Source organism: Myotis yumanensis, unplaced genomic scaffold, assembly GCF_028538775.1.
Source record: "Myotis yumanensis isolate MYYU_CA2020_CCGP unplaced genomic scaffold, mMyoYum1.0.hap1 SCAF_5, whole genome shotgun sequence".
In the NCBI taxonomy this organism is placed as follows: Eukaryota; Metazoa; Chordata; class Mammalia; order Chiroptera; family Vespertilionidae; genus Myotis; species Myotis yumanensis.
The window spans coordinates 94,331,838-94,355,952 of NW_027223756.1; the positions used below are offsets into that span (position 1 = coordinate 94,331,838).

The window sequence follows — 24,115 nt, forward strand, 5'->3', positions numbered from 1 at the left end:
ATCTCCAGTCATTTTAATGGCTGCATAATATTCCAAAGATCATAATTTATTTGCCAATCATATCTTGTTGGACAAATAGGCTGTTTTTAATTTTTTACTATTATAAGCAACACTGAGATGAATAACATTGTGAATAAATTGCTTATCACATCCATTATAATTTTCCTTAGCATCAATCTCTAGCAGGAGATGGTTGGGTCAAAGGCTATATACATGTGAAGGCGTTTGATGGTTGATACATACTACCACGTAACCTGTTTTTAACAATTTACACTCCCATCAGCACTATGGGAGAGGGCACTGGATGTTATCATTATTAGCATTTTAAGAAACAAAACCCAAATATTGTCAATTTAATGGCCACAATTGGTGTGGTGCTTTCTTGTTTTCACTTGCATTTCTAACTACCAATGTAGATTTTCATTTTTTATATGTTTATGTTGTATTTCTTTTTAAGAATTTCCTATTTATATCCTTTGCCCATTTTTCTATTTATTAAAAAAATCAATAACAGCCAACATTTATGTCAGACATTGCCCATTTTGTATACTGCTTTATTTCTTCAATCCTTCCAACAGCCCCATGAGTTACATACAATTATTATCTTATTGATTTGCATGTGCCTTCTATGTTAGGACATTAATCCCTTCTCCTATATATCACATTTCCCCCCAAAATGTTGATTTTCTTTACTTAACCTCTTTGCAATATATGTTTAAATATTTTCCTATCTTGAGATCAGAGCAATATATACTAATGTATATTTTCTTTTGGTTCCTTTATGGTCTAACTTTAAAAAAAAAACCTCACCCAAAGATATGCTATTGATTTTATAGTGAGGAAGGGAGGGAGGGAAGTAGGGAGGGAGAGGGAGAAAGAGAGAGAGAGAGAGAAGAGAGAGAGAGAGAGAGAGAGAGAGAAACATTGATGTGAAAGAAAAACATCAATTGGCGACTCCTACACACTTCTCAACTAGGGATTGCACTTGCAACCTGGGTGTGTGCCCTGAGAAGGAATCGAACCCACCACCTTTTGATATATGGAATGATGCTTCAACCAATTGAGCCACATCAGCCAGAGCTTTATGGTCTAATTTTAGGATTAAAATATTTAATCCATTTAGAATTTATTTTGAATATGGTATGAAAAAGAGTTTCAACATTATTGTTTTCCCCCAAATGATTAGCCAATCATCCCAAACCAGTTTTGAAATGACTTCTTTATCAGCTGCTGAGTATGTTAATCTTTCTCTTCTACTTCAATGGTATGTCTGTGTATTCTCTCACCAATACCATATTTTTTTTAACAATTGTAGTTTTAGAATATGGACTAATATCTAGAATTAACCTTAAGTTCTAATACAAAATATTTTGACTATTTCTAATAAAAATCTCTTTCTTATTAACTAGGCGCACATTTGAAAATTAATTTGGGAAATATTCATTTATATATTAAAGAAATAGTTCATATATTATATGTTTATATATTAATTATATACTATGTATATATATTATATGACATAGTTATATGTAAACTATATTTATATATTTAATAAATATACAAATCTACACTAATAAAAGACAAATATGCTAATTGACCGTACCTTTGCCACCCCCAAACCACGCTCACTAGCCAATCAGAGCGACTAGATGCAAATTAACCCAACCAAGATGGCGGCCAGCAGCCACGGAGCTGGAGCAAGTAGGAGGCTTGGTTGCCTGGGCGATGGAGGAAGCCAAGCTTCCCACCTGTCCTGAGCCAGCTGTGGCCTCCGCTCATGACAACAAAGTTTCAATTATAGAAGCTAAATAAATCCCAGATACCTGCTTCCAGCCAGCCTCCACTGGGAGCTTGGGTGGCTTTAGGCTGTGGCCAGCCTGCAAACAGCCATCAGCCCCTCACCCAGGATGGCCAGGCACCCCAGCAGGACCCCCCACCCTGAAGGGGCTGTGGCTTTAAGCTGTCTGTTTGGGACGATGTAGTATATTGTGACAGATTGGCCAGGAGGTGAAGACGTGACAGGCAAGGTGGTGAGGGTGACCACCCTGGCCGGGGGGGGAGGGGGGGAGGAAGGGTGATGCCATGAAGAACGGTTGCCCTCTGGGTGGAGGGCTGCGCGTACACCCGGGCAGGAGGCTGGGGAGCAGAGTCTTCCCAAGGGTCTGGGAAACTAGGGCAAGTGCCCTGGGACAACTAGGAAACCAGACAGCGTGGAATCCGGTGCTCAATTGTGCGGCACAGGGTAAGTGCTAAGTGGGAGGCTAGAGAAGTGGAGGGGGTCTTGGATCACCGGAAGGCATGCTGAATAAGGTGGGTTTTGAGTAGAACTTTTTAAAAAGGAGCAGCTTTTAGAGGAAAGAGGATTCCGGGTCTATTGATCATGCTCTTTATTTTCTGTAGTTTAAGGTGGTTTGACATCCTGAAGCCTTGCTAATCCTGGAGAGACTGCCCTGGGCTAGCTAATTCTTAGAGAGCAGACAACTTCATTGCAAGCAAGCCTTTCCTATGCAAACCAAGCAATGCAAAGCTCAGACCTCACCACCACCACCACCACCACCTGTACCTTTTACTACCAAGCCAATGTCCCCCTACCCGAATCATCCCAGGGCCAGCTACCAGACAACTAGAGAGCATCGCTGCTAGGGTAGCCCAGAGCCTGCTGTCATGATTCAAACTGTCCAATCCTGAACTCTCTCAAACGTGCCTGCCTGCCTCACCCATTCCTTCCCACAGAAACCACAGTCAAGGCCCCGGGCCATGCTTGCACCTTCTTCCTTCCGTCTCCGGACCAACACCCTGGTGCTTCCCCAGGTGGCCCTGCCTGGTGTGGCATGGCAGGGCGTGGCATGCCCCTTCCTTCTCTTGGGCACTGTGAGTAATGAATGGCTTTGATCTCTGTGTCATCACTCAGTCACGTCTATAAATTAAATTCTGGGCACAACCAAAACACTAGGAAGGGAACAGCCACTGTATTTGGTGTAGAGGAAAGAGCATGAGGAAAGAGATTGGACAGTTTGGGAGGAGACATAGCGAGGTTCAGACCCCCGCCCCTCCCCTCTTGCTCTGTTTCCCCATATCTGACTTTCCTTCCCTGCCCACTGGCCTCCTGCTATTTTCCAGCCCAAGTTCCCGTATTGCTTACTGCTCCTTCAGGTCAGTCCACGACCTCCCCCCATAAGCAGTCCTTTCAGCCTCACCGGCAATCAGGGTGTGAGGCCTTTCCTGCTGTGAAGGGATTTGGGGGTACCTCTAAAACTAATGGATGAGAACTGGAGAGGCAGGGATGGTGGGTTGGGAGAACTTTCTGAGAGTCGCTAAATTGCCGTTCTTGGCTTGGCCAGGTGAAACTCACACATGCCAGCTGTCCGTTTGAGAGGGAGAGGAGGTGGGAGCTGGGCAGCCCAGGGTGCACCGTCCCTACCCCTTCCCCGGGGACTTGGTTAATCACTGCCCCAGTGACTGCCCCAGGCCGGAGGGGCCTGTGCCAGGCAGTGGCTTCTCTCACTGAGGCAGCTTGGGGCAGTGAAAGGAAAGAGCAGTAGGACTAAGAGTAGGGACACCTCAGCTCTGGCCCACACTCTCACCGATCGGCTTAGAGGATTTGGGCCTCAGCTTCTTTGTGGAGTGAAGGAGCAGGACCACATACATCTGGGCCCTTCCAGCTCTGGAGATCTAGGAACCTGAGGCAGGAGCAGTCCCTCAGCCATGCCGCCAGCCCTGTCCCAGCTCAGGTGTGGGGACCCTTCTGCGCATGGCAAAGGGAAATGAAGGTCCCCCTGCGGTGCCCTCCCAGGGCACAGTCCCCGGCAGGCTGGCCCCACCTTGCCTCTCTGGGGCAAAGGGCGCCTCAGGCTGCGCCATCCAGATGGCGGGGAGCGTGGGACTATTCCTCAGAGCCCCTGGATGGCAGCTCCGTTTTATTTCCTGGAATTGAAGCTGGACTGGGGCTGGTTGCTGTCCTGCCCAAGGCGGGGCTGCAGAGGGCAGCAGACCTGCTTCTTGAAGCCGGCATGCAGGACTCCTGGATCCTGCAGGAGAGCGCGTTTCCTAGTCACTTTTCACACGCAGGGACAGTCCAGAATTCAGCGGACTGTGCCTGAAGATGCGCCCCTTTTCTTGGACATCTCCTTCCTACCCGCCTCAATCCTACCTGCCGTCAAAGCCCCACCCATCCCTGCCCCTTCCACTTCCTCCCTGCCCACTCCCTCCCTGCCTACACCCTGCCCCTTCCACTTCCTCCTGCCCACTCTCTGCTGCCCACCCCCTGCCTGCTTCCCCCCCCATCCCCGCCTGCCCACTCCCTGCCTGCCCACCCCCTGGGAGCTGCTATAGCTCTTCTCTATCCAGCTCAGTACCTCCGGGTGGTGTTCCTGGGTTTTAAAGTCTTCTCCCCGCCTCCCCCTCCAATGATGGTAACCTCCCTGAGGGTAGGCTGTGTGTCCTAACCTCACTCGGACCTCCCTGCCCCACCCAAACCTTGCACAGCAGGTAGAGTGGGAACCTGAGTGGACAGATGCTGCTGGGAACGGTCAGCCTCAGCCTGGAAGTCTGTGAGGTCACAGCTCTGCCTGAGAGGACAGGCCCCTTCCCCCGCCCAGAAGGGGGGCTTGTCACCATCAACATACACTCATCTGTCATCGTGTCAGCCCTGGGAGGTGTTTGCTGTGTTTGCCTTTTATGGGTTGGGGCTCACAGAGGCAGGTCACCGGCTGAGGACCACAGAGCAGCCATATGGACACGGGTCCCGCTGATGTCAGTGTCCAGCGTCCGCCCCTCACCGCACCGCCTCCCGGGGCAGAGGGCCCTGCCTCCTGGAGCTGGGCCGCAGGAGCACCTGGTCCTGCGGGCGGTGGAGGGGGCTGGACACAGCAGTGGGGGAGCGTTAGGGGGAGGCAGAGCTCTTGGCCTCTGCCACCTGGAGGCCAGCTCCCGAGGAAACGGAGGGTTTTTTTGGGGGGGAGGAGGGGTAGGAGATAATGTGTGAATTTCTTAGGGAAAAGGCAGAATATGAGTTTACTCTCTGGGAAGTGCTTTTACTAAAGCACACGCAGACACCCGTCCACACACATATGCACACCACACACACATCTACACCCAGAGCCACGCAACATCGCTCCCAGCCACTGCGGCCCGCACCAGAGCCCGCTCTCCCTCCTACCCTACATGTGCAATCTTGTGAAAACTCCACCACTCTTAAGGTTAATAAGGCTCATTTGCTTAAGATAGCACCTGTTTCTATGGCGACTCTTGCCACCCAGAATCTGTTCATCAACGGAGACAAGAAAACAGTGACTTCCACCCTCTTTGAAAGGAAAACCCTAATTCTTAGCCGAGGGCTCGACAGGCCGGCAGCCCAAGGAGCTCTGAGTGGCTGTCCTGCCACCCACTGGAGTCCCTGCCCGCGGCCCCTCGCCGCACCCACTCAGAGTCCCAGATTCTCCCCAACCCAGGACCAGCTTCCTTCTCTTCATCCCTGGGAAGCAGCAGAGCCCACTGCTCTGATGCGGGGGGGGTGTGGGGGGGTGGGGAGAGGGACAGCTTTCTCTGCCCTCGGTGGCCTCTGAGTCTCCACACTGACTCCACCCGCGTTTCTGGGCTGGGGCTGGCGGAGAGTGCCAGGAAGCACCCTGACCTCCGTCCATCCTGCACCCCATCCCCATTCCAGGCTTGCCGCCACCCTGGCCTGGCCGCAGGGACCCACCATCCCCAACGCGCCTCTTGTCCTGGGCGTGTCCTCCATTTGGTGCTGGCCGACTGTCTCCTAGACCAGAGCTGTTGGGCCCTGCTCTGCTCACTGGGTCAGTCTAGTCCGCTCAGGTCTGCAGCTGAGGTTTGCAACGCCCACCTGGGGCTCGCAGGTCACTGGGGAGGTGGGTTCCCAGGTAGGTGTTGCTAATAAAGAAGCTCCAGCTAAGGCAGTGGTTCTCAACCTTGGCTGCACATGAGAATCACCTGGGAAACTTTTGAAAATCCTGATTTCTGGGCCTCATCCTCCGGAAATTCTGTTTCTTTGTTATGGGGTGAGGCCACAACATTAGTAACAAAGAGACAGAATTTCCGGAGGATGAGGCCCAGAAATCAGGATTTTAAAAAGATTCCCAGGTGATTCTCATGTGCAGCCAAGGTTGAGAACCACTGAGCTAGGGATTCACCTTTTAAGATAAACGGGAGCAGCTTCCACATTCTCCCTCTAATAGTATCACTCTCTGGCGCTTGGATATGCTCTGCGGGCTGGAGAGCAAGTGTGCGGGACCTGCCCGGAACAGGGGGCTTGTGCAACGTGTGTGGGGGCCTAGGGTGTGCATATGCACAACACTTTGGCAGAAAGAAAGGTTGGGGACTGCTGATCAGAGGATGGATTTTGGAACCACAGACCCCTGGAGCTGGTTGTTATCACCCAAATCTACCTAACGGCCTCATTTTGCACACTCCCTGTGGCCCCCAAGGCCCTCCGCTCTGTCCCCACTTCTCCCCGCCCCCTCCACCACTACGGCGCCCTGCTCGTTGCAGGCTGAGAGGCTCATTAATAAAATCAAAGCAGCTGAGAGCTAGAGGAAGCCGCTTAGAGCCAATCACGCCCAACCTTTTGCCCAGCCCCTGGCAGATGGCTTCTTCGTGAACATCTCCAAAGACAGCTTAGCCCACTCCTCAGGAGACGGCCTTACACTGTCTCAGCCCAAGGCGATAAATGCCCCCAGGGTAGCCCAGTGACAGGCGTCTCTCCTGCCTACCATTCCATCTCCTCCCTGAAATATCCAAAGGGGATCAGAAGCGCATCTCAGGATCAACAAGTCTGAGAGAACTTCAGGTTTCCTTCCTTGCGTCCAACGTGCCCATCCTCTGGTGTGCCCCGTCTCAGTAGAGGGCACTGCCGTTCATTCCCTCAGGCCCCAAATCTAGAAGTCATCCCTGGACTACCCTTCACCCTCCACATCTAACTCATTGGCAGGTCCTGTTGGCTCTTAATCTCGAAATAGACCCTGAAGCTGTCCTCGCCAAGGCCACTGCTCTCACCTTGGTGCAAGCCACGCTCATCCCTCCCCAAGGAGCAAAACGGCCTCTGTGGCCACCTTAGCAGCAGTCAGAGTGATCTTTTGAAAACACAAGGCAGTGTTCACCCTCCTGTTCAGTGGCCTCTAACAGCCCATGTGCCAGACGCCTTGCCCAGGCCTGGAGACAAGGCCCTACAACAGTAGTTCTCAGTCCCAGTTGCACATTGTTTCGCTTCTTTTTTTATTTACTTACTAGAGGCCCGGTGCACGAAATCAGTGCACAGGTAGGGTCCCTAGGCCGGGCCGGCGATCAGGGCTGATTTGTGAGGCGACTGGTGGGACGATCGGGGCCCTGCTTGCACCCGCTTTGGCCTGGTGCTGCCCGATCACCTGCTCCACCATCCTGCTGCATCCTGCTCTCCTCAGGACCCATTGGAGCCGGCAGCACCTCCACTGCCGCCCACTGCAAGCGCTGTGTTGCCGACACCTGCCATGTTCTGCACCATCCCCTGGTGGTCAGCGCACATCTAACTCCCAGTCGGTCGAACTCCCACCCATGGGGACAATTTGCATATTAGCCTTTTATTATATAGGATTGTGTTAAGAACACTTAATATGAGACTTAACCTTCTTAACACATTTCTAAGTTTACAATACAGTATTGATGTTGTACAGTAGATCTCTAGAACTTAATCATGTTGTGTTATTAAAACTTTGAATACCATCTCCCATTTCCCCTCCCCTCACCCAGATGCACATTTGTATCCCCTGAAGAGTCGTAAAAATAACCATGTCTGTGCTCTACTCCCAGAGATTCTGATTGAGTTGGTCTGCGTATGGTCTCCCAGGTGATCCACAGCAGCAGTCGCCAACTGGTGGTCCATGAGGTCAGAAAGGTTGGCGACCACTGATCTACAGAGTATGCTGTCAGCTTCCCCTGCTGCCCTCACTGAGCACATCACTGTGCACTCCCCCTAGATCACTCTGTTCCAACTGTACTGGCTATCTTTCTGTTCCTGGAAAATACTCAACCTGTTCCTACCCCAGGACCTTTGCTCCTGCTGGTTCCTCTGCTAGATGTCCTTTTCTCACTTGTCCACCTGGTGAATTCCTACCTGCTCAAGGTCACCTCTGTGGTGACCTTCCTTACCCACCTTCTCTTCTCCCATGGTTCTTTACTCTCTCTACTCTGTACTGTAGTCATTGATTTACTTCTCTGCTCCCTTGCTACACACTGGAATGGATTAAAAACTTTCAATCCACAGTGCTTGAATAAAACTATTGCCAAGGATGTGCTGAACATATGCTGAATGACTGAATGAATGAAGGAGCAGAGGTATCTGACCGATGCAGAAACAAAGGGAACTATAGTTTTCAATGATCTAAAAGCCTCCACTTCTATTGATCTGATCTAAGATTATATTAACTTTCTTAACTCCTGCATTATGCTTTGACATTCTATTATTAGCTTAAAATTAACTTAAAAATTAACTAGAACTCCTGTGATATGTTCCCCTGTGATGTTTCATGAACTCCTGCTATGCCAGATCTTTCTCATTCTGTCCTTGTGCAATTGACTTGGAACCTAAATATAGAACTTTAGAATAATCCCCATTAAACTTATTTTTTCCAGTACAGGCATATCCTTTCAATTTGCTAAAAGTAACTATTTTGTGCCATTCATCACCTTAGTGGTTCCTTGAAACTTGTATGTCCAGCAAATTTGTTGAACATGCTATCTTTAAAAGACTGAACAAGGTGGGGCCTATGACAGGATTCTGTGGCATGTTGCCAGGGATTGCCCTTAAGGTTGACACTAAATCATTAGTCAGCATTCCTCAGGAAGGGTTTGTCCACAAGCCACAAACTCACCTAACACAATAGTAATTGAAGCCATATTTCTCCCCCTTGTCCACCAGGTTACGATGTTTGACTTGGTCTAATGCCTTGGTCAATCAAGATGTGCTGTGCATCCTTATAGCTTCTTCCTGGTCCACTGGACCAGTGCATTTATCACCAAAGAAATCTGAGTGGTCAGGTGTGACTTGTTTTCAGTGAACCTATGCTTAACGCCCAATGTTCACTGTTTTCTATGTAGTCTCCGACCACCTGTTTATTAAATTTAATTGAATCTTGATGTGGATTGATATTACACTCACCAACCTAAATTCAGGAATCCACATTTTCCTCTTCTATTTCTGTAAATGACTTTGTGATTGTCAATCTAAGTTCTTGCCAGACCTTGAAGATATAATTCATCTAGAAACCTTAAGTCCTGTAAAGCAACTAAGTGTTCCCAGGTTACAGAGGGGCTTCCTAGGGAGAGGAACAGGGCAAATAATGGCCCACAGAAGCCAGAGACAGTCGGAAGTTTGCGATGCCACGAGCAGTGCAGCAGGAGAGCCTGTGGGCTGGGCAGGGGGCTGGGAGGAGGGGTGGTGCAGGGGTAAGAGCTTCAAAGGCCTTGAATAAAACGCTGACCAGATAGAACCCTGTCCTGACACACTGAGGAGTCGCTGAAGGGTTTCTACTAGGGAAGTAACATGATCATATTTCAATTTTAGAAGAATCACCCCTTGAAGGAAAGAGGTACTTTTGTAGGAGGTGAGATTACAGGAGGGGAACAGTCAGTAGCCTTTTGCAATAACATCTAGAGAGAAGAGAAAGGGCCTTAAATACCTCAGCCATGCTGGCTTTTCGTTCTATGTTTATGCTTCTTTTTCTACCCTAAACGTCTGAGTTTTTAGTTACTCTGTTCCCTTCCTGAAATGCAGTCTCTTGGATCCTTTGACTTTGCCAGGGCTTCTCATAATTTAACTCAACTCCTATCTCCACTGGGAAATCATCACAGAGTGATGTCACCCATCTGTCCATCCAGTCACCTACCCAACCACTATTCATCCACCCATCTATCTATTCCTTCCTTAATTTTTTATGCATTCATTCTTTTATGCCTTCATTCACTGACTCAACATTCACTGAGGGCCTTCTATGTCCTGGGCACTGTGCTAAGTGCTGGGGATAGAATAAGAATAAGATGCAGCTCTGCTTTCCAGGAACTCACGTTCTAATGATGGAAAAGAGACATAACTAATAACAGACCCATGTGATGAGGGTGCTAATAAAGGTTTGACTGACTGTGGTAGGAGCACAGGCGGGACTGACTAACTCAGTTTGGAGGCATCAGGGTGAGTCTTTCAGTAGAGGTGACATTTGAACTGAGCCCTGAAGGAAGGGCTGCATCGCCACAGAGGGGAGCGTGCTCTGAACTCTCACAGCCATTTGAGTCTGAAGAGGCCAGCTGGAGTTGACGCTATACCCCATGGGTTCCTCTCTTTATTTCCTATATGGTGACTTTGTCTTTCCAACTGGGGATCAGAGACAACACATTTTAAATTCATTTACTATTTTATTTGTTGAATTATCTTTTATCTATTTATCTATCATCTATCGTTACTTTTAAAAAATATTTTTTATTGATTTCAGAGAGGAAGGGAGAGGGAGAGAGAAATACAAACATCAATAATGAGAGAGAATCATTGATCAGCTGCCTTCTACACGTCCCCCACTGGGGATCGAGCTGGCAACCTGGGCATGTGCCCTGACCTGGGAATTGAACCATAATCTTCTGGTTCATAGGTTGACGCTCAACCACTGAGGCACACTGGCCGGGCTACCATTACTCTTCAATAGCCACAGTGCTGAGCACAGTGGAAGTAAAATAGCTGGTCCCAACACCTCCCTATTAAGTCCTATTCCCAAATGTCTTTTCCCCTCAAAGTTTTTTAGGTGGTGGCCACGTGAGCAGTTCACTCCCCTGGCCAGGCCCTGTCCTGCCTCTAGGGGGCCACATATGCTCCTTACCATAAAGGCTCTATTTTCTAAGCTTCAGGGGGGAGGGGGAGGGAAGGGCGGCGGTGGGGTGGTGGGATTTAGGGTGACCTTAGCACCGACTATGTGCTGGGTGCTGAGTGCTTTACATATTCATCTCATTGAGTCCTCACAACGCTCCTGTGAGGTTGAAGCTAGTGTCTTTTACAGACGAGGGAACAGACTCAGGGAGGTATATCATTTGCTCACAGCAAGTCAGAGTCTCCCTCCCTGGGTCCAGGTTCAGAGCTGCACTGTGGCTGCAGAGGGTGTGGCCAAGAATGGAGGCTAAGGGTCAAGGGCCAGGAGCCTCACGCTGCCCACCACTCACACCAGCACCACTGCCTCCAGGAGCCATTCCTGGCCGTGACATGAGCTGTCACGTGCGCTGGGCCTGGGGAGTGGGGGTGAAATCTGCCTGAACTCTCTGGAGAGGTGATCTGGAGTCACGATTATACGTGAGGCTCTGGGTTCAAATCCCAACCAGCCACTCGCCAGCAGTGGTTGCTTAGCCCCTCTAGGCCTTAATTTTCTTGTTTATATTACCTTCCTCTTTGGGCTTTTATGAAGATTAAAGGAGATATTCAGGAAGCACAGTGCCCAGCACCACAGGCTAAGTGTACGAATGATGTTTCTTTTCTTTCTTCCTCTTCCCTTCCCTTCCCTTTTTATTCTTCATTCTTTAATTATTGTTAATATGTGATATAAATATAAGCTGTAAGAAGGGCATCTCTAGCCAGGAGAAGAAATACGGTGGGTGGAGACACTGTTTGTAGGTGCCCAGGGGCACATCCAGCCTTCTATGCAGGGGAAGTCCCAGGGTGATCCGGGAATAAGTCCTTTCAGTGATAAAAGCTTCCTTGTAGAGTGTATGCTCCGCTCTCAGGCAGTTCAAATTCTTAGAAAGTTTTTCCTTACATGCAGCCAAAACTGCCTTCCATGCAAATGCCACCCGTTCGATCTCATCTGTCCAGCGGAGCACAGCAGGATCGCCTGTTTTCCGATTTGATTTCTCAGATTTTTCAGGAAATCTTTAAATCATCTTCAAGGGCAGCTCTTGTGTCCTCCCCACCTCTTTCTGCTCCTGCTCACCTGGTGTGATTTCGCAGAGCCCCACGGTTCTGGCTGCTTCCCTCATGTCGCGCCCGAGCTTTCCTACAATAGCATGGCCGGGACAGAAGACAATGTTCAGGGTGGCACAGGCAGTGGCACTAAGGGAACTTTCCTGTGATCGAGGAAAGGTCACTGTTTCGAACGTGCTGCCCCCACTCCCCTTTGTCCCTTTCTAAGCGAATGTGCTCAGGGTGGAGGCTGAGGCCCGTGGGCAGCGACGAACCCAGGTTCCTCATGTGAGGGCGGCGGGTTTGGACTGTTGTCTCAGTCTTGTCCATTTTACAGCTTTGCCCACTGAGGGAAGCCAGGGTGCCACGCTCTGTCCCCGTCGGAGATGAGTTTAGAATTGGCTGAGCAAGATTATGCTGTGCCTTTCGGGGTGTGTGTGTGTGTCAGGGAGACTGAAAGAGAGACAGGGAGAGAAAGAGAGAGTTTTCTGCCTGATCTAGGAATTCTCCAGGATGGCAGAATTGGTTTCCATAACGACTTTCTGATATAAACATATTTGACAAAAATAAGTTAATAGCAGAGAGCACAGAATCTCAGAGTGGAGAGAGAGGGAGAGGGGAGGAGAGAGAGAGAGAGAGAGAGAGAGAGAGAGAGAGAGAGAGAGAGAATTTTTTGCCTGCTCCAGGAATTCTCCTGGATGGCAGAATTGGTTTCCATAACGACTTTCTGATATAAACATATTTGATAAAAATAAGTTAACAGCGGAGAGCACAGAATCTCAGAGTGGAGAGAGAGAGAGAGAGAGAGAGAGCAATTGGGTTCTTCAAAGAACAGCATTTTTCTTTTCTTTTTTTCACCCCTCATGGTCAGCCTTTCTCTACATACTTTCCATAAACCAACTAAAAAGCTTTGTTTACCATATTCCTGTATGCTCGGGCCCCTCCCTGCCTGTAGACATTATATTCCTCTTCTCCCTCTCCCCCTTTCTCCTTAGTTACCTGAAGCACTACAGTATGCATGGGATAATATGAGAAATTCATTTCCAATTCACTGCATTATCCCTTGAATATTTTAATGACTCATTGAATGGAGTAAAAAAAGCTATTTCAAATGAACAATTATGCTGCATTAGTCTAAGGGCTGATTATATTTAAACACCGTTCACATGGATAACAGGACACGGCGACCTCAGCGTACGAGAGCTAATTTGGCTCTTATCTCCAAATAATTTTACACTGCAAATTACCATGAAAACCTAAAGGGCTTTAAAAACATTCATCAAAAGATAATATTCCACTTTGTAGCAACATTTTGTTTAAATTATTTTGAATGGGACCAAAGGCATCTCTGGGGTGGGACAGGGACAGCAAGGTGGGGCCTGTGAGTGATAGGAGATGGCGAGGGCTAGGCTGGGTCGTGTAAGAAATAAAAGCTGCAGGTGTTGGGGATGACACGCAGCCGTGGGTTGGGAGGCACACAGCAGGCCTGCCGCTTGTAGCTTAGCCTCTTGCCCTGGCTGTGGTCTGGAATGCCTCCAGGGGCCACGGGGCAATTCCCAGAGGCTGAGTTGTGTGATAGACTGCCTCTCTCCCAACTACAATTGTCCCCCAAATAAGTCTGGGTCAGGTCAGGTCCTCCAGGCTGGGCTGAATCCATCTAGAATCAAAAGGCAAAAGGATGGGTGTCATCCCCCCCCCCCCCCTTGGTTTGTGAGTTGGGCATTATCTAGAGTTCTTACTTGGCAAAAGACGAGTCCAATAGCCTAAGGGAAGTTGCTAAGTCCTAAGTGGCTGCTGGGGTCAGATTTCACAGTTGGGCTTGTGGGAGAGAGAATCACATTTATTGAGGTCCTGCTCCCATTCCGTTCTGGTTCAGGAGCCTTGATCTCAATGAACCCTGGGAAATAGATGTTATCATGCCCATTTCAATGGTGAAGAAACTGAGGCTCAGAGATTACCACCTGAGAATGGCAGAGTCTGGAACCCCCCCTGGTTCGTCTGGGCTCTTCGCCCTCCCTCGAGTGGCATGCACAAGTCTGGTTTATAGCCAAGGCCCCTTTGCATTGTCCCCATCACCAAAGGCTTGTGAGGCCCATAGAGCTAAACCCACATGCTCTGAGGGAGCATAAGCCATGCCTTGCAGGGGGACCTTCACAGTATAGGGCAAAGCATGCACAGTCAAGTGCACAAATATCAGCAGCGAAACGAATAATACCGGTCAAAATACAGAAATTAAAGAACTAATTCTATTTCCTTGGCCTGACCTCTTTGTCTGAACCTGTGGTCCTGATAAAGTTTGTTTATTCTTCTGTTTATTAGCATTAGCTTACTTATGAGCATAGAGAAATTCAGATTATGTAAATATATATATTCAGATTTCTACAGGATCTACTGCTCGATTGATTAGAAACAAGGATACATTTGCTGCTTTCTGCAGCGCCTGTCTCAGGGGAGGCTTCTCCTTTTTGCATGTGTAATTTCCTTCTTTCCTTGTCTCACTCTTGGAGAGCAGGGAATTGTGTCCGTTTTGTAGACAAGTAGCCGTCTCAGAGAGGTCAAGTAACTTGCCTGAGATCTCTCAGGAGTGGGAGCCGTAATTCAAACAGAAGAGCCCTGCCCACATCCCTGGGCAGCAAGGGGCTATGACCCTGGCCCTGTTTATTGGCTTTCCCATTGATCTTATTTACACGCAGAGGACCTTAAAAAAACCCTCTTATTGTGGAAAAACCCAACCCTATAGAACATTGTAGACGGAATAATAAAACCCTAGAGGTCCCTTTAATTCAACCCAGAATCGGTTGCCCTTCGAGCTGCCACAGGCCGAGGACACTGAATGAAAGGGAACCTCGAGCTTGCAGTTTCCTTTTCTCCTTTAAACAAAAAACATATTCAGGACACATTTTCAAATCATTGACGATTTTTAGGAAGATTTTCTTTTTTGGAAGGAAAAAGGTACTCTTGTCTTTTTAATTGTTCTTAGTGTTCTTTGCTACCGATCATGATACTCTTTGTGGAAAGTATTAACATACCGTCTTCCTGTGTTCAATATTCCCATTAACAATAAAAAGTCTAATGAAAATGTCTGAGCACGATATTCAGAGACAAATAGAAGGTGAACCCTGTCTCTTCTGAAAGGAATGATGCAAATTAATTGATATCTTAATTAGGCTTTAGCATGAAGATTATTAGATTGAATTAGAACTGAAAAACATCTTAAAGGAAAAGCTGAGGATGTGGCCCAGGGGAGAGAAAGATATTATGTGTGCCAGTGCTCTCTGAAAATCTCTTTCGCTCAAGGAGAGATTTTCAAAGAGGGGGATGGAAGTCTAGTCCTGCCCCTGAGCCAATGGGCTCCTGGAGGTGGAGGAAGTTTGCCCGGAGTGAGCCGGGTGCCCTCGCAGCCCCACCCCGTGCTGCCGCCTCCTGCCCCTGCCTCACCTGAACAGAAGCCCTCGGAGGACAGACACATCCCCTCCTTTGATTGCCTCTGTAACCCCAGTACTAGCACAGCCCCTGACTTCAAGCCACAATGATAAGGTCACAGCAAACAGGTATGTAGAGCTTACTATGCGTTCTGAATACTGTTCTAAGCACTTGATTTAAAATAACTCGTCTAAGCTTCCAAACAACAGTGTGAGGCAGGGACTACTGGTATCCCCACTCGACTAGCCAGCAGACAGACACAGGTTGAGCAACTTGCCGCCAGAAGTCATATGGTTGATACTGGTGGATTCAGGTTGGAACGACAGCAGTCTGGCTCCTTGCTCTTAACACACGATGCCACAGCAAGTAATGGTCAATCCATTTTTGCGGAGTGAAAGGAGCAATGTGTACCACAGATGCATAGTTCCTACTGATGGACTTCACTCACATTTTTAGTTTTACTCATGGACTACTCTGTCATAGACCCTGCCAGCCTCTCTGGGGGGGGGGGGGGGGGGGGGGGGAGGCTGTGGATGCTCCCTGTATTGAACTGGCTGCTGTCTTGTTTCAACCTGAAAAGACAGACCCTACTGAGGGACTGCCCCCGGCATGGCCCAGTCCATCACCCAACTAGGCCAGGACCCTAACGTCCAGGCCCACCAAGGCTCCACCAAGTTTGCCTCTGTGGCCACTATGGACCACAGAGCACTGTTGTTCCACGTGTACAGTGCTTTATGGCTGCCTTATTGCTGGGCCACTTACTGCTGAGGGGAATGACAACATGTAGGGTTTACCTCTATGGGGCTCACCACGCTGGTCAGGTTGCTTCACTTACCAAGATAGCGTTTTCTGGGGAGGATGCCTGGATGCATCTCCCCATAAAAATAACCAGAAATAGGGTCCTGGGATGGGAGGGGAGGGGCGAGTAAAGAGACCAGTTTCCCATTTTGCAGGGGGCACGGGGCACACCCCTGCCACAGTGGAGCTGATAGAAGACTTGTGCTGTGAACCCAAACCACAAGGCATGGCAGGAAGGGCAGACGCTTGGAGTTGGGGTCCTGGATTGAAGACCCACCTCCACAGCCCATCTCTAAACTGGGGATAATGTCCAGTTCACAAAATCATTATGAGGATCAAAAGGACGTTTCAAAGTGCCTTTCCTTTGAAAATTACTCCGCAAACGGCTGATATTAACAATGACCCAGGCATTCTGACATGGAACTCTTCCGTCTTCCTTCAAGCTGCTAAACTCCGCCTGGGTGCTTGTTAACCTGGGCTGCCCAGCCCTCTCTGCCTGCCTGCAGTGGTGCCCGGGAATCTGTGTTTGATAAGCTGACCAGAAGGTGCTCTAACTGTTGGAGATCACCCAGCAGCAGCTAACACCAACACAAAGGAAGTGCCTCTGAGTGTGATCAGAGCTTGTCCTCCTTTGGCCAAGGCCCACAGCCTGAGACCCCAAAGGGCCTGGTGTCCGTGGGCTTTGTGGCTGGTGGAAATTGTGGGCTGGTGGGCAGGCTAAGTGGATATAGCTGAGAGCTGCTCCTTCCTGCTGGCCCCTTGGATCGGGGAAAGTGGGTGAAAATGCGGCCGAAACCCAAGCCTTCTCCAGCCTGAGCGGGAAGACAGAGGGCTGTGCCGGGCAGGTGCCCTTGGTAAGCTCTGTGGCTTAGCAGCCTTGCCGACAGCTGCCACCTGCCAGCTACCACCTGCTCTGCTTCTGAGCTGGGCTGCTGAGGCAGAACCTATGTGTACACCACAAGGCTGTGGGAGAGAACTGTCTTGAGTGAGTATTGTGGTGAGGGGAATGGGCAGGGGAACTCCAGGCTTAGGAGAGAGGCAGCCTCAATGCTGAAATTATTTCATCCCCAACAGCTTCTGATTTCTGGCCTCAGAATTGCCCCGTGAACCATCTTAGAGACAGCCGTGTGTGGTGGTCAGCCCTTTATGACCACCAAGCTCAGAGGATGGCAATGCTCTAGATCAGGGGTGGGCAAACTTTTTGACTCGAGGGCCACAGTGGGTTCTTAAACTGGACCGGAGGGCCGGAACAAAAGCATGGATGGAGTGTTTGTGTGAACTAATATAAATTCAAAGTAAACATCATTACATAAAAGGGTACGGTCTTTTTTTTTTTTTTTTTTTTAGTTTTATTCATTTCAAATGGGCCGGATCCGGCCCGCGGGCCGTAGTTTGCCCACGGCTGCTCTAGATTGGGGCAAGATTCAGTATCTTCCTTTTGTGCCCTCTGCTCTCCTCCCTCCCCTGATGGCACAGATCTCCCCAAGCTCTGCCCCTTCAAATGCTTTTGGTGTTTCAAGGCTCCTCAGCAGGCCGGAGGGTGCTTGGCTGGGCAGTGGGAGCACCTGAGCATCCTGTGAAGGGCCTGTGGTCACTGAGCAGGGTTGGTTGCCAGGGTAACTCCCCTCAAGCCCCCTAGTCCAGTGGCAGTGAGAGCTCTCGCCTTGCTCAGGCATGCCAATAGCTAGTTCAGACGGATACCCCTTCCTCTGCCCCATAGCTCTAGAAGGAAGAACACAAGCTCCTTATGGTGTCCTTTATATTCTCCGAATGCTCACAGTATGTTCTCCCCGGGTCATCACGACAACCTCCTCGTATGATAGAGACGGAACGCCCAGAGGGCTTCCGAATGACTTGACGGTGGTCATTGAGTTGGGAGCCAGCCAAGCCTGAATCCAAACTTTGTCTTTCCCACCATCTTACGGGGTTGATACCTCTGTACACTCTATGCAGAGGTCTTAGGTGGGCTTTCTAGGCAGAGCTGCGTGAACGCTCGAAGCTAATGTGGATTTGCCCACAGTGCACTGCTGGGTGCTCATGCATAGAAGGTTCAGTGGTCAAATGAGGTTGGAAAATAAATGCATATTATATAGTGCATGTTAGGATACCGAAAGCTCTAAGAAGCCCCTCAGTGAGTTTGTCTGTCATTAGAACCTTCCCTCCACCCATCCCCACAGAATGCCCATTGACAATCTACCAGATTTGAGCTCCTCAGACCTACACCAGAACGTGTGAGCCAGGCTCCTTCACAAATGTGACAGCAAAGGGACGAAGATGAGGGGAGGCCATTTGTTTCTGCACAAAGAAAGGAAATGTCTGCCTATCAGGAGGAGGTCCTGCTGGAAGCTCCCCACCAATTCTGCCACCTGGACTGCACAGAAGCACCCCATGCCCCCGAACCCAGGGCCCTGGCAGTGGGGTGCCAGAGCCAACTGTTAAATTTTCAGAAATTGTGTGAGTCAGTCCTTAATTCATCAATAGCTTGAAATTGGCTATGGAGGGAGTATTTGCACTACAGAATTCAGCAAACGCTACAAAGTGGGGCTCCTCCCCCTGTTATTCTGACAGCCCATTTGCCTGTGCACCACTGACCCTGGACATTTTTGAAATTGTTAGAAAACTTGGGAGGGGCTGTGACAGCTAGGAGCTGGGGGGGTGACCTGACGCAGAAGTCCTTGCTCATCAGAGTCCTCAACTCTCGTGAAATGAGAACTGAGAACCGCAGAGAATGATAACAATCTTCCAGCCATAATCCCTAGAGAATCAGAAAGCGCCTCTCGGCTGGCTTACTTTGATATCTGTCACCAGCCAATGTCTCCAGAACCGAGCTTGGGGCGAAGACCTGCTAGGGGCATCGGGATCCACCATGATCAGGATGTAGGTTGCACTCTGTAACACATTCACCAAAAAGAAATGCATCGTTATGGCAGATAGAATAGCGATGGGAAAACTACCAGGTGCAGACCATCCTTTATCTCTATTCTCACCTGTAATGGCTGACCCACCCCTATAACTTCCTACCTAGGTCATCTTGGTTCTCATGACATTCCTCTTGTACCTCATGCTTGTGCTCAGAGAAAAGACGTTCACTAAGAAGACAGCTTAATAAGTTGGATTTCCCGGTATGAAAAGGAATAAATCAAACAAGCATATTTGCTAAGCACCTGGAAATCCCTAGCATCATGCTAGGTGCAGTGGAGGAAACAAAGGAACCTAAAACAGGGCTTGCTCTCAAGAAGCTCACAGTGTAGTTGGGGCGACTTACCTATTAATTCAGCAAATATAGGAGATCTTAACTCTGGGTCAGGAACTGTATTGCAAAGAATACTCGGACTCATCTCTTCAACAAGCATTTACTGAACATCTACTATGTGCCTACAACTGTTCTAGGTACTAGGATTCCAACAAATAACAAGACAGTATGGTCTATACTTTCAGGAAGCTTTTATTCTAGGTAAGATATACATATTTTAAAAAATACATACCCAAACAAACAAACAAAACCTGAGGAAATGTTAAGTTTGATTAGTACTATGATTAATAAAATAGGGTAGAGTGAGAGGGAGTAAGCATTCCAAGAAGAGGAAATAGCTGCTACCTAGGCCTTTAGGCGGAAAAAAGTTAAGGTTGGAGGAACAGAAAGAATGCCATGTGGCTAGTGGCAAGCGAGGGTGTGTATGTGTGTGGACATGGCAGGGTTGGAGAGGTGGATGGAGCAAAACAACAGAGGGCTTCGTGGGCCTGGATGAGGACGGGGGTTAAGTGCAATGCAGAATCATTGGAAGGTTTTAGTCAGGAGACTAAAGCAGGAGAATGATATGCTCTGATTTCCATTTTTAAAGGATTGTTTTGGTGGCTGTGTGGAGAATGAATGGTCAGCAGGAAGCAAGAGGGGAAGCCAGGAGGCCAGTTTGGAGGCTACTGCAGTAGTGTAGTGTGGGATGATGGCAGCTTGTACTAGGATGGCAGCAATGGAAGCAGGTGGGTGGATTAGTGAAGTATTTTCAGGTAGAATCCAAGGGATTTGCTGATGAACTAGATAGTAGAGCAGTGAGGAAGGGGTGGGGGAAGAGAAATCAAGGATGATACCTGGGTTTTTGGCTTGAGCAACTGGGAGAATGGTACTATTTAATGAATAGAGAAGACTTGGAGAGAAGAATGTTTGAAAGGGAACATCAAGAGTTCTGTTTTAGACATGTTATTTCTGCCATTTGTTTCTGCAGCTTGAAATTGGAGTAGCTTGAAAGTGGCTATGGTGGGAGTATTTGCACTATAGAAATCAGCAAACACTACAAATTGGGGCTACAATTTAACTTAATTGTGCAGAAACTTAACTGATTGTTAAGTTAGAAATGCTTCTTAGAGGACAAGTATATAAGTCACAGCCTGGAGTTTGGGGGAGAGTTCTGGACCGGATATATAAATTTGGGAGTCGTTAACACATAGATGGGTCTAAATCCATAGAATCCAATGAAATTATTCATGGAAATATCAGACATGGAGAAGAAAAGAGGTCTTATGACTGACCTCTAACGAGAAGAGAAGAGAAAAGGAGAGGAGAGGAGAAGAGAGGAGAGGAGAGGAGAGGAGAGGAGAGGAGAGGAGAGGAGAGGAGAGGAGAGGAGAGAAGGAAAATTAAACAAAGACCAGGGAGGTATAGGTAATAGAAGGTATCATGAAGTCTGAGACAGGAAGTGTTTTAAGAAGGAGGAAGTGGTCAACTGTGCCAAACGAAGCTGAAAGGTAGAGCAAGCTGAGGACACAGTTGTGACAACGTGATTTGATAATTAGAAGACCGCTGTTATCTTGGCAAGACCAGTTTCAGTGGAGTAGAAAGGATGGAGGTTTGATTGGAGATGAGGTGGGAGATGAGGAATTGGAGATAGTTATTCAAGATGATTTTTGAAAAGTTTTGGTGTGAAGGACAGCTGAAACATAGAGTGGTTCTTATTAGTAGAGAGAAAGAGTCAAAAGACCTGCTTTATCTTTATTCTTGTATTTTAAGAGACAGATGACAATGAGGCAGGCTTGCAGGCCAATGGAAATGATCCAGTAGAAAGAGAGACGTATATGCTAGAGAAGAAAAAGGAGACCACTGCAGAGCCAAGACTGGGAAGTGGGAGGGGACAGGACACAGAGAAAAAGGGGAGAGCTGGGCCTTTGGCGGGAGCAGAGGATACAGGGAATTGGAAGGTGTGGTAGGGAGTGAGGACATTGTCCTCTGGTTGCTTGTATTTTCTCAGTGAACTAGTTGCAAGATCATCAGGGGAAGAGGAATTTGAGGAAGTCTGAAGACAGAGAGGAAGGTATGACAGAGTGAGAAATAGTTGGAAAGTGAGAAGCTGAATATACCATAGGTATATAGTAAGGTTACTAGGTAATATTACATGCCCCAGATGTGTACTTTTTAACTGTTCAGTGCAGGCATGGAATAAGTGGTAGTTGGGTTTAACTTGAATAGAAACTTAGATCGGTGAGTATGCTGGAGAGAAGGGTGCGTGAGAGTGAGAAGTGAGCAAGATAGATAGAGGGGTCCTGGGCCTCCTCTTGATCTGGAGGGAGAGATAGACATAGACATAACTGCAGTCCCCGCACAAAGTGCCTGAGTAAAGGAGTCTTTATCAGATACAGCCAGAGCACAGAGGAGGGATCCTAAACCTCTCCACCTCAGGAGTCCAGGAAGGCTTCATGGAGTTGTCTTTTGAACTTGATCTTAAAGGACAAACAGTATGCAAAGGGAAGGGGCTGTGCAAAGCTGACTGGGGGATGGTGAGAGTCTTGGTGTGCTGGAGCATAGGGTGTCTAGAAAGAATGGCAGGTGAAAAAGTAGAAGGGTTATTGGAACCAGATAATAGAAAGCCCTATCTGTTTGGAATTTGTTTTGCAACAGAATCCATTGAAATTATTTGAACAAACAACTGGCATGACTAAATGTGTTTTGGGAAGGCATGTGACAAGGATGAGTAAAAGACTAAAAGTAGAATGGGGAAAGAGACAACTGGGATGCTCTGGAGATCCTGAGGGCCTGAAAAGTCAAGTAGGAGAGCGAGAGAGAGAGAAGAGGCATTTGTACCACTAAGTCAACAGCATGAAGTGACTGGATAGGGCAGACACACATGGGAGAGGGAGATGTCTAGGATGCTGCTGAGGTTCTACCTTGGGCAACTAAGTGGACGATGGCACTGTGAATAGCAGGAGTAACACATTTGGGAGACAGTGGGTTTGGTGTTAAAACATCCAGGCAGGGATGTACCTTAAATGGAACTATGAGGCTGGAACTCTCTCAAAACCTGGCCTGTGGGTGGTGGGCGTAGGGGTGGATGAGAGATTGTCAGTGAGAACTTGAAGAGTGAGAACAGAAGAACAACTAGAGTGGAACTTGGGAACTCAGAGGGGAGAATGGAGAGACTGAGGAGGAGTGTTAGAGGGAGAACCAGGGAGCACAGTGCCATGGATGCCAAGAGAAAAGTAAGTTCCAGGAAGGAGAGGGGATCAAGTCAGTATAACAGAGCCATCAGGGGATAAGGGCCGTTGGTTTTGACAAGTGGGAGAAAGTTTGGCAACTTTCCAAAGATGAGTATTTTAGAGAAAAATGATTGTTGAATATTAAAATCCAAAAGAAACAGTGAACCACATATTATATACTTTAGAAAATTAAATCAGGGAATATGAAGATAAACCCAAGAAAATCTCCAAGAACTCAGAAAAAAAGAATAAAGAGATGAAAATATTAGAAAAATTAGTTATTATTATTTTTTTTTGCAAATGACATGATTGTCTACATAAGAAATCCACAAGGATTAGCTGAAAACAATTAAACTAATATTCAGTAAAGTGAGTTGTTACAAAAGGGACACAAAATGAGTATTTCCTACAGATAATAATGGTCTGTTAGAAAATATACTTTTAAAATTTTACTTAAAATTTTAATAAAAATATAAAATATCTAGGAATGAACTTGATGAAAAAAATGCAAGACTTACACAGAAAACAAAAACATTACTAAGTGTACATAAAAACAAAACTTGATGAGATGGAGAGAGACACACTATGCTTTTAAACTGAAATAATCATTAGCAAATTATGTCACTAGTTCTTTAATTAATAAGTCAGTTTAACACAATTCCAATCAAAATCCTAAATAGATGTTTTGGAAACTTCACAGAATGATTCTAAATTTCAAAACAAATGCAGAAAAAGCATTAGCCAAGGCAATATTGAAAAAAATGAAATGGGATAATGTTGACTTTGTAGGTATTAAAATATATTACAAACTAAAATAATTACAACCATGTTGTGCTGATTATGGAATAAATAAGCAAATGTAGCAAAATAGAAAATCTAGAGAGAAACCAATGTTTTAAATATAGGTGTATTTAATATGTTAGCAAATGTATGACATTTATTATGTGATTAAATTATTTCAATTCAGTGGGGAAAGGATAGATTATTTTACAAGTGCTATTGAGACAATTGGTTCAACACGTGGAATAAATAAACTCCAGTCTCTATTTCTCTCAACCCCCAAAATGTTCAAATTTAAATGTGAAAATAAAAAAATTTAAAAACTGATTCAATAAAATTATAGTAGTTCCTATAATGGAATACCACATTAGAGTTAGAGCTTTATATTTTAATATGGGAAATATTCACAATTATACTAGTAACTGAAATGAGTAAGTTTCAGAATAATTTGTATAATATAATCTAAAATGTGCAGGAAAACTTTATATATTTAACTATATATATACTTATAAATATATTTGCAATGCATAGTATACACCAAACTGTTAACAGTAAATGGCATGAAGGAAAAGATTGATAAATTTAACTAGATATAATTTTGAAACTTTTCTATGACAAATAAAACAAAATAAAATTCAAAGATAATAAGCTGGAAGAAAATATTTACAAGACCTATGAAGAAGGATTAATATCCTTACTATATAAAGTAGCTTTTAGGTTAATAAG

The 24,115-nt window shown here is 47.0% G+C and overlaps 1 protein-coding gene across 4 annotated transcripts in view; it reads right to left on the minus strand.

Moving 5' to 3' along the window:
• PEBP4 (phosphatidylethanolamine binding protein 4) overlaps window positions 1-24,115 on the minus strand; it is a 188,133-nt gene that overhangs the window by 74,709 nt on the left and 89,309 nt on the right. For 3 of the 4 annotated variants that reach the window (XM_070414092.1, XM_070414089.1, XM_070414090.1), the window contains exon 4: window positions 18,935-19,033. The exons of the other annotated variant lie outside the window; for it this stretch is intronic. In XM_070414092.1, coding sequence (XP_070270193.1) covers window positions 18,935-19,033 — 99 coding nt within the window. The remainder of the gene's footprint in view (window positions 1-18,934; window positions 19,034-24,115) is intronic. 4 annotated transcript variants of the gene reach the window in all.